At 33.2% G+C, this 11,363-nt stretch overlaps 1 protein-coding gene across 4 annotated transcripts in view; it reads left to right on the forward strand.

Moving 5' to 3' along the window:
- Positions 1-9,926, forward strand: part of LOC128988211 (uncharacterized) — a 177,260-nt gene extending 167,334 nt beyond the window's left edge. For 2 of the 4 annotated variants that reach the window (XM_054409480.1, XM_054409481.1), the window contains 3 exons: positions 3,067-3,170; positions 3,940-4,012; positions 8,976-9,925. In XM_054409480.1, coding sequence (XP_054265455.1) covers positions 3,067-3,170; positions 3,940-4,012; positions 8,976-9,021 — 223 coding nt within the window. In that variant the 3' untranslated portion in view covers positions 9,022-9,925. Of the gene's footprint in view, positions 1-3,066; positions 3,171-3,939; positions 4,013-8,975 lie in introns of all 4 variants that reach the window. The other 2 variants (XM_054409483.1, XM_054409482.1) reach the window with 2 other exon arrangements.
- The last annotated feature ends 1,437 nt before the right edge of the window (positions 9,927-11,363 follow it).

The raw sequence follows: 11,363 nt of genomic DNA on the forward strand, positions 1-11,363 counted from the left end.
CTCACAGTATACTAGATATTTAAATTATACTAGCTGTGTACCCGTTCTACGCACGGGGATCTTATAGTGATCAGTTGAAACCTTCTTATACAAAGAACAGCAGTTGGTTTGCATATTTTCAGATATGCTGGCCAAACTATTTATTATACATAACTTCATTTTATGTCGTTTGTTGTTGTTCTGGATCACATACTTGGGCATAACGAATAGAAATTCTATCGAATAACACTATTCATTAGTTTTTTTGGCTAACTTCTATTTTATTCGTTTGTTTTTAAATTAACTAACTAATAACTTCTATCAGTTACTTTTTACGGGACTAACTAATAACTTCTAACTAGTTAGAATTTTCAACTAACTTTCCCAATTATGTGGAAGCATCTCAAATACTGGTTATTTATTTCACGTGATCAGTGAGGGTTGCGTGCGGCCGTGAGAGGTCAGTGCCCTTGTAGACAAAAAACGCGGGGGGTGGGGAAAGAGAAAGTCAAAGTCCAGTTGCTTTGGAATGCAGTGGGCCTGTGGAAGGGTAGTAGTGACGGCCATTATCAACACCCCAAGCACTGATGGGTGGGAAGGGGAAATGTTTGTTTGGTGATTGATATATCATCTCAAGTGTCAAAACATTGTCTTTAGTTGATGTTCATTATCTGACAAGTTTTATGTCATTTGTTTATGTTGTAGTAACGTAAAATGTGACAATGTTTCATTAAAACACAGGTACCAGGGGACCGATCTTGCTCGAGGTGTTTGATTTGTTCAAGAGGTAAAAAATAGAGCTTATAAGCCTACAAATATTTTCAGTCTTACTACGATTAATTAAGTACCTAGGTAGTAAAGTCAATTCGTTTTTGTTAGACATCCAATTATCCTCAATTTAGTCTACAAAACTTTTTAATTTGGACGATCAATCTATAAAATGTCCACAATAAGCTTCAATCAATATAAAACTCATGATACATAACATCTGTTATCTGACAACCGTTATTGCATTAAGTCACTGGGATCGTGGAACGTTGCAACTATAATTACGGGATAGTGTAATAAAGCATCAATTCGTGCGGTGCATCGTCGAAAAATACAAATCTCCTTGGCCTTTCCTTTAGATTTTTAGTTCAATGTCAGTGTATATTGTTTTGCAGTAAAACACTTAATGTTTTTGAACAGTCGTAATTATCCCTTTGGTTGGTAAGACATCATACAATCCAAATGTATTATACAAGCAATTTACAATAGCATTGAAATTGGAGGAAATCGTAGGAGCCATTTTTTAAATCATATCTTGCGCAATCTTTACTCATAACCAAGATGTGACATTAAAAAATACTTTAAAACAACTGCCCAACGAACAACTAATTTCTAGGCTACTAAAACTAACTTTATTTTCTATCAGTTAGTTTTTCAACTAACTAATAACTTCTGTCAGTTACTTTTTAAACTAACTAACTTATAACTTCTATCAGTTAATTTTTGCGGGACTAACTTATAACTTCTAACTAGTTAGAATTTTTGACTAACTTTCCCAACTATGCTGGATCGGTATGACAATCAATAAAAGGCTAAATTACCTGTGTCCGCTGGTCGATCCTAATGTATCCTATTACAGGAGATGCATTTCGGCAAAATTAAATCGCCATCATCAGTCCTAAAGGTCTTGAGCTTCCCCATTAGGCGCGTCTTGGAGTTTTTGAAACACATACACGAACTGTACACTTATACACATGACGAATAAAACATAAATACACGGTTAGGCCCACTTTTATTTTTACTATAGACAAGTAGACGCGCGTCGGTCGTGTGCCGAGTCTCGACTGAAAACGCTCATTTAAAAAATGTAAGTTTCCCACCAATATACAACACTGATTCAAGGTCAGGATTTTATACACAAAGAATCTATATTTTCATTTACTGTTACCCTACATATTATTGCACTTGCGATTAATTAAATCCGTTATGTAAGGAAAAACGTTTTTAATCTTAATTGGTTTGGATTTGCTTTCAAAACGTGATCGGAAATGGTTGCGGTATTTGTAAACAACATTCAATGTAAACATATCAGTGACAGCTAGAAGAAATAATCTTGATTTGAACAGCTGTTCGTTATTTCATAGAAGAATAGGTGCTAAACATTGGGAGAAAACTTTACAAAAAATCGCACAAAATTGGGTTTTTAAACGTCCGTTATTTTATTTACAAAGTGGTGATGCCATATTTTAATGGCTAAAGACAATTTCGCCAATCCAGTGAATACATTAAAATGATTCGGAACTTGATAGGTACTCTCGTTTTTCAGGAGTAGGCCGCGTAAAATGGCTCTTGGGTCGTAACAGACATGAAGACAGACAGAAATTTAGATGAGACTTGTTTCGGTTTCTCTAATGTATAAAACGTAAAAATAACCTAAAAGTTTATGATTCTGAGCAATGTACAGACAAAACTCTAATTTTATTTATATAGACAATCACTTGGCATTTGAAAATACTATTTTGAGGTGGAAATAACTCTTCAGCGGCTGTTTGAAAATAACAAAATTAACATTGCTCTTATGGCGGGAAAATGCAAGAGGGCCGTTGGCTTTCTTAGGACTCCCTCCTTGGAAATACATTTAAAACAACACTTCTAATGTTACAGTATACTAGATATTTACATTATAATCACCTTGGTGTTTAAAAACTATTTTTGGATGATAATTAACTCTTCAGCACCTTTGAAATCATCCAAGATGGCCGCTAGCCTCCAAGGACTCTTAGGGTAAATAATTACCCTTCAAGAGCAATGCCAGGTGGTCTAAGGCTTGGCCCCCTAGATCAACCACATTACCTAGATGAAACAGCTCTAACTCAGATTAGAGTAGATAAACATTTTTGTATAGACAACTGTTTCTACAAACTTGTGAAGCTGTTTTAATAGTAAGGTTTTCAAAATTTAATTTAAAGGGATGAAACATGATGCAACTTTGTCATGGATAAACTACAAATGGTTGGCAACTGGAACCATATGCTTATGGTAATAATAATTATACCTTGAAAGTAAATAAAGGCTGTTAAATGGAGTTCAATGTTTCAGGAACCAACGCTCCTCAGAGTCAAGACCAAGTGAAGCTCACAAAACTCAGAAAGTGAAAGTGCAGTCAGAAAACCGATGTTCTAGACACTCCAAAGCTGTAACAGGTTAGAAGGTTTATTTGTCTCTATGTCAGGATATGCTTTTACAATACCCTAAAAAATATTGTAATGTTGTGAAAAAAATCTAATTAAACACATACAAGAAATATGAGTCTTAAAAAGTAATATGGGATTATAAATACTGAACAAGTTGACTTAACTCACAGTCATGCATGATTTTGTGTTAATATTATTGAAATCAAAAGAAAAGGAACTAGGTACTAAGTATTAAGGACAAACTACACTGTTCACATAATATTACGATGCAGGTTTTAGTTCTTGCTGTAGACGAGTCATCAATGACAGACAGTCATTTCTCATACAGTAACCTGCTCACTGATATTCAACCTCATGCCATTAGGTTGATTAAACTGACTGCATATTACATTATTTTTAGTTTGTTTAAAAGTTTTCATTTTATTGTTTGATTTTTTCAAAGCGGAGTACAGATTTCTGAATAAGTTAAAATAAATACTTAATCCTGGAACTACAAAATATAGAGCTCATTTATTTTCTTGTGCATGAATTCATGTCAAGATGAAGTATTGTACAGTAGTTCATATTGAAATGAACTCTAAACATCAGGTCTTTGCTTTGATAGGTGTGTAGTGTTGTTTTTAAGCTTTAGGTGGATTGTTTTCTAAATCATATAAACAAGTTTTTATAATGATAGGAAATGTAGTTGTTGACCCAGACTACACAGAGGACCTTATCCTTCTCGTAAAAAATAAAATCTAAAAATGGACTCCTAGTTTATTATTGTTTTTCTGACCAGGTCCAACATCTAGTGAGAGGCGAGACAGAGAGCGCAGAACACAGACTACAGTGTCTCAAGTTTCCCGTTCTCAGTACGTAGCCAATAGTGCACTCATGCGTACACACGCACGCTCACGCACGCGCACACGCCACTTGCACCGACCCCAATGCCCATGTTTCTGACCCTACTTTTCTAAACAGTCCTGGTACAAAACAGAGTTAAAATTTGTATCATCTTCATTCTGTAAATTCATCCCCATTTATTGATAAAATTTTCTCTTCTTCTTATTACTGTACATGAATAACTTGATTCATAGCTGATGATACTAATTAAAATATTGTGACATTTTATCTTTTTTTCCAAATTAATTATTGTGCAAAATATATTAGACCTGAAAACCATTGACCGAAATAAACGTTATGAATTGATTAACCAGTGGGTTTGCTGATGTCTCTATTAATGTTTTTAAGCTTTAGGGCATTAAATTGGTCAACAGGACCAAAAACCATTAAAAAAATTTAATCAGGTTCAAGTTTTTCAAAAGTTTAAATCATGCCTAATAATTAAACACAGAATTAGGACATCACAGTTAATTATTACTTATAAATCTTAAACTACCATAATATTATTACAAAAAAGAATAGTCACTGCAAAAGCTTTAATATTTTGCTTTTTAAAATAAAATTGACCCTAAAAATACAAAATTTAGTAGGTAACAAGATAATAGTAATTTAACTCAGGTTTGTTATCATTGATAATGGTTTTATGTTATAACAACCTAACGCACATAGATATGAACTTAGAATCCATGCCCTATTGATGGTGCTTGGTACTCACAGATAATATTTTAAATATTAGAAAAATTAAGTTGCTATAACAACTTTTTAGTCATGTGAAATACTCATATTCTAAATTTTTATCATCAGATTGTGGTAATATTAAATACCGTAAATAACTGAACTTTCCGTTAGTTCTAATCCTGAATAGACGCTATCATATCACTTATTCAGTGTCTGCTATTTAGTGTAGCTAGAATTGATTATGTATCACATTTAACCTCGCATGTATTAGGGCTATTGTTATTCCTCTCTACAACTAAATAAACATCCACAATTTGCTGTTAAAACTAATAATGGTATGGGACTATGGGGCTATTTTATATTTAGTTTTATTCAGTTTAGAGTAATAATGATATTCAATTAACTTCAAAGTTATTGGAGTTAAAAGGCCAGCACCACGGTTACAAATGAGAATGGGCCCAAGGGCGCAAGAGTTTTTTGTTCTGTTGGGGGCGCAAAAAAGCAACAGACAATATTCGGAAAATATCTTAAATGGCGCGACAGTAGAATCCTCCTCACTTCGGTTCCCACTCAAAACTCATCACTGCTTGCATATCATGTAGTTACTTGTTCCGCCTTATCTTTATTTGTAGGCTATCAATTTTTATGTCATTTTTTCATTACCCACCAATGTCAGTTCCTTTGGTCAAATTGGGTTAGGAACATGTTATCAATTGTTAGCAAATAAAGTTACTGCTGTGTTTTTGCTTATGATTTTATTTACGTTCAAAGAGTTTTATTTTACATTGTACTGTAATATCACACCCCTTTTTTTTTAAATAGAGTAAACAAAAAACCAAGTGGCAGTGAGTTTACTAAGAGGGTGGCAAACAACTTTTCAACAGTGAAAAGGCTAGAGTTTTAAGTAAAGGGCCAGTTTTGGAGCTTGGGACTAACGCTATTCTTGGACTAAAATCCAGTTCAAACCAGTTTTTAATCTAGGACCAAAAAATTGAGTTTCAGAGCTCGAGGGTTACGCCAGTCAACGACTAAGTCTATTCCGAGAGTTAACTAGTCCCAGACTTACTTTCATGGGTTTCAGAGTCACGGGTTACTTAAGCCTTGAATTAAGTTTTATTCTATCGGGTTTTGGAGCCAAATATTTAATCCGCAACTGGGTAACAAAAACTAACATGAGGAATAAATATGAGCAATTTTTTGTTCTGGTGGAGGGCAGGACTAAGGTGCAGATTAACTTAATTTTTGGTATAAGTACTCAATTTGTGAAGTTGTATCTATATAAACGTCAAATTCTTAATCAGCATAAAATTACTTACAATTTCATACCTCTTGATATTTTTTTGTAAAATTTATTTTTCTCCTAAGTAAGCAAAATCATCTTTCAAAGACTATAATAGGCCAAACGGTCCCTAAAATTAATAGAAGAAGGTAACTAAATGTAGATTTTAAATAATATAACGATGAAAGAAAGAAAAACTTAACTGTATGAAAAAGTAATGCTGTAGATAAAATCTATATATCTATATACATATTTAATACGCTAGGTACATAGTTTTATATGTATTTAATACACTAGGTACATGGTTTTTTTTTTATAGCTCCACTAATTTGAGAGAACGGGTGGGCATAGAAACTTGGTAGAGGTGTCTAAAGAAAGGTCTTGGTCTGTAGATGAGCCATCAAAAGATAAACGAGGGCCAAATGAGAGACATTTTGAGATGGAGAAATCCGGCTGGAATGCTTTAGGTTTATCAATAACGAAGATAAACATGGTCTGGAGTTACACTCCGATAATCTTTGAGTTGACTCTTTTAAGCTCATTGTACATATGACTGTTATTCGTTTTGAAATAAACTCCTGTAATACTCGAATTCAAGCAAAATGTACACTAGTAGACAATTATTGGAATTTGCATTAAAATTACTTTTCCTTTATTCGGGAAGTTTTTGTTTTTTCTTATCAAACTTAACAGCAATAAATAAACTTTCAGGTTTTTTGTCTAAATTATGGTTCACTTTACTGGATTTTTATTTCGGCATATGTTTTTGATCACGATATCTTCTTTTAGTTAATCATCTTCAATGAAACTCAAGGAATCCTAACTGATAACAGATTAGAACCAGACTAGACGGTAGGCCAGACGTCTGTCCGCAGCCCCTACCACCACTCAAAAACTAAAATTCCTACCTCACTCCTAGAATAAGTAGTCCAGAAGTTGACGAATAAGATTAGTCGCCGAATACGCTAGTCCGCGGACTCAGGAGTTAGTTCGCAAGATCCGAAACCCGATTTTTCATTTGATGACTAACTTTATTCACTGATTAAGTAACTCCAGGATTACATATTCCTGAGCTCCGAAACCCGCCCTAAATGTCTGCAAATACATCTTAAGTAAAAACATTTTTTTTTTAATTCAATCTTTTTACAACTAAACCCATTTTACTTTTAATAACGTACCCTTGGAAATATAAATGTGAATGTAAGTAAAAGTTAAATTTGTTAAATTGATAGATTAAGTTTTTAGTTTACTATGTGTGTAATTTTATTACATTATAACCAGCCTTATCTTGTTACATTACAGATGGGCGTGCCCGTAAAATGCCTATTTTCATTTTATGATTCAAATCAAAGTCAGTAGGGTGGGGGGACGCAACTACCTCTTGGGCCACAGCTCATCTCATACTAACCGCGGGCCTGTATCCATGTTTAAAACTCCATGTTTAAAACTTAAAAACTTCAGTACAGAAGACCCTCTCTAATCCTGCACTGCGCCACTCTGGCACTCTAGTAATCTGGTGTCTTTTGACGGGTGAGGTCTTCCGTGACCGCTTCATAAATCTGATTATTTCCCGCGGCCGTGTAGACATCATCAGCCACTAACGCGGTCATGGAAACGTCATCGTCGTCTTGCGCAATTGTGGCAAAATCATAAACATCTCCCACGGTCATGTAGACATTTTCATCCACTCCCATGGTCACGGAAACATCATCGTCGTCATGCATGATTGTGGCAAAATCATGAAAATCTCCTGTGGCCGTTTTGACATTATCATTGTCTTCCAAGATCGACGCAAAATCTGATCATCTCCTGCGGCCATGTAAACATCATCTCCGTCATGCATGTTCGCCGTGAAATCATGATTATCTCCCGCAGAAGTGTAGACATTATCATTCTCTCTTACTATTACGGATACGTCATTGTCGTCATGCTCGATCGCGTCAATAGCGGTTTCCGATCACGCAATCTTTGGAGACGTGTTTTAAGTGAATTTTAAGTGTTTTTATTGATAACATTCCAGTAATCCGGCAGTATCACGGTCCTATATCTGCCGGATTACTGAGAGTCTACTGTAATTATAAAAATTTTCTCAAAGTGATAAGCTGTAAACAAAAAATCTGCTGCTCTACTAGTTTTAAGCGAATTTCCCGTAGGTGACACGGTAAGACCTGGAGCCGGGACCAATAAACTTTTTCAACTTGATGTCCCTAGATGTGAAAACACTATTCCTTCAAATGTTTATATATCTATATATATACGTCCGTGATTGTAATAACTTGAGTAATCTTTGTCCGATTTTGATGAAATTTGGAGGTATAAGGCGGGATAAACTTGAATGAGTTTGCAAACAAGCATGATCGCACCATGGGAACAGGGTTTTATGGGGTAAAATTGGGTTTTCTCATTTTTAAACCCTCAAAACTATCCAGACCATTTAAAGAGCTTAAAAAAGCATTTAATTTAGTATACTTTGGTACCTATATCTAATTATTTGCTTTTTTAAAGTGTTTTTGTACGGTTATTAGTTATTGTACAAAAAATTCAAAAACTGCAAATTTTAAAATGCCCATGTTATTCTTATGGAGAATATTGTAAAATGTTGTAGTTTGCTTATCATGGAAATATTTTGATAAAACTTGGCAAATTTATTTATTTTATACTAAGCTACTAATATTTTACCAAAACACACACTTTTTAGCCTCCCTGTAGCTGATTCCTCAAGAAAGTACTGAATCCTTAAGACAGTTTCAGTATGTTGCATGAGATTTTATTTGCATGATAAAGTAAAGATAAAAAAGAATGGTGTAAAAGTGCTTCATTACTAACATAGGCTTGAGTGCTAACTTCATCATTAGTTTTACATTCTTTTCTAATTAAAGCTAATGTTATAGAATTAATCTTATACATTTAATTGCGAGTTCTGCAAATTTAAGTTGTGATTGTTGTTTGTGAAATTGTTTGTTTTTTTGTTGTAGAAAGAAAAGACCAGAGACTAGTCCTATGGAGGTGAAGTGTGGCTAGGTCGAGTTATTCTCGACATGACTGAACAGATCTCAACTTGACTGCAAACATTCAACACAATACTCAGTTTCCAGTCTTATTTTAGTTTTTCAACTTGGTTTCCTTTATTGACATACTAACTTTACTAGATTGGTTTTACTTGATCAGTACATAGCAATGACTTCCATGTTTAAACTCCTGCTAGCAGAAAAATGTCTAAGATTAGCGACATATTGTTAAGATTTTTTTAAACTTGCATGTTATGTCTCAATTGAAATATACCACCATAGAAAATACTAATATACAATAATGGGTATTTATAGATCAAAATAACAATTGCTTAAATATTGTTAGAGTAGTTCATATCATATGAACCGTACTGATGTTAGCTAAATGAAGCAATACTATTCATTATTCTTACTTTATTTTCACTACTACTACTACTTTGGGCTGTAGCATCTAATTTTTATTTTCTGTACCGTACTTCTGCTCATTCATGTAATGGAACTCAATAACCTGCTTGTTTATAATTTATTTTAAGAATTATTAAGATATACAAGTTCCTATATGTTTGTTCAAAGATTATGTAGTATATGTAAATTAACAAGTAACAATGCTCAAAATATTTTTGGCTTATTAATTTTACATGAATTTTGGTAAAATATTTTTATGATTAATATAAAAATATATAACGCAAACAATATGCTATGATAAGAAGCTTCAACATTTGTTTACACAGGAAAACTAATAACATTTATTTTCAAAATGTTGTACCATGACATGTAAATTATTTAATTTGAAATCCATTTTTAAGATACTAATGTTATATTTATACATTTGTTGATTTGATACCAGTGCATAATGTAATTTAAGATTTTTGTTACTGATATTTATGTGTATAATGTTGTTTAGATATTATTTTTTGTATAATAATTTACTAATAAAGCTATATTTCTAATTTTTACAAATTGTTTCATTAATATACAAATAATTTCCCATGCATTTGATACAAAAATACTATTTTGTGCCCAGCATTCTTAATGCACTTTTTTTTATCAAAAATGGCTTAAAATATTTTTTGTCTACGACCAGTCCATGATAGTTTTTTAACTAATTGAAAGAGAGGTTTATAATTAAGTGGCAACATAAAGTGGGGTGTCTTGCTATAGACATCCCAAGAACAAAACAACCTGCGCAGAAACAAAAAGATCACGTGGTTCACACCGGTAGGTGTTGCATACCATTCAAACCTGCGCGGCTCGAAATGGACCAGAGTTCTTTTGTTTCAGGTTTGTCTATAGCCTAGTGGTTAGTGTCTAGGAATCCGGTGCGGGAGGATAGGGCTCAATTCTCGGCACATCTACAAAGCTTTTATAGGTGCAGACCGCTTTCCCTAAAAGCGTTTAGTCTAACTTGGCTTCAATGAAAATGCCACTTGCGTTGAAAAAAAGGGATTATTACATTATAACTTTTGCCTAGAAGTTTAAATACCCCCACTGAACATATGAAGGAGAAGACTATAATAGATTTTGGTATGAAGATATCGCATATATAGTTTAAAGAACAAGAAACTCAAGTAAGTCGGTTTGTGACTCGAGATTTGCCAGAAGGATGCACATATAGATTGTTATAATTAAGTCTCAAAGAAGAATCAACATTTTAATAATTAATAAAAAAAAGGAGTACCCTAATGGATTTATTATTGACCACACCATAAAATTCAAATTCAGTCAAGGACAACCATTGGAAATCGATGCAGAAAAAAATATATATGAGCTGACGATTCCATATTTTGAAACGATTTTATAATATTAAAGTAATTGGTTTATTTATTGGATCAAGAAAGACCATTACAAGTGTTTTATACACATTTTGGTAAAGATTTAAATTGGACAGAAACACTCTAAAGAAAATTACCATTGTGACATTGAAAACTTCAGTATCAATCCTAAGAAATCATTTATACCAAGATATTTATATCAATATCATAATATTTATATCAAGATCAAAATTATTGTGTCGTTGTAATTAGTTAATTTTTTCGGTTAAGCCTAAATTTGTGTTTGTTACTGTATCCTTTGTGTTTAGCAGCTTGCTTGTGATTGAGCAAAAATCCCATTTTTACTAGGTATGGAGTTTTCAAAACCCCCTATAAAACACCTGTCCCATATAGTCTGATTATGATGGTTTGGGAACTTGTAAAAAAAAAACATAGGTTTACATTTTTTCTACCCAAATTCATCAAAATATCAGACGATTTTTTCACTTGAGTTATTGTGCTAACCGACATACATACATACAAACATGAATTTTGGCACGGATGGTGTTTTTGGCCTCTAGGGCATAAAAACAAAAAAGTTAAT

Source organism: Macrosteles quadrilineatus, unplaced genomic scaffold (genome assembly GCF_028750875.1).
Source record: "Macrosteles quadrilineatus isolate MER2022 unplaced genomic scaffold, UCM_ALF_1.0 Scaffold_2__2_contigs__length_208266976, whole genome shotgun sequence".
Taxonomy (NCBI): domain Eukaryota; kingdom Metazoa; phylum Arthropoda; class Insecta; order Hemiptera; family Cicadellidae; genus Macrosteles; species Macrosteles quadrilineatus.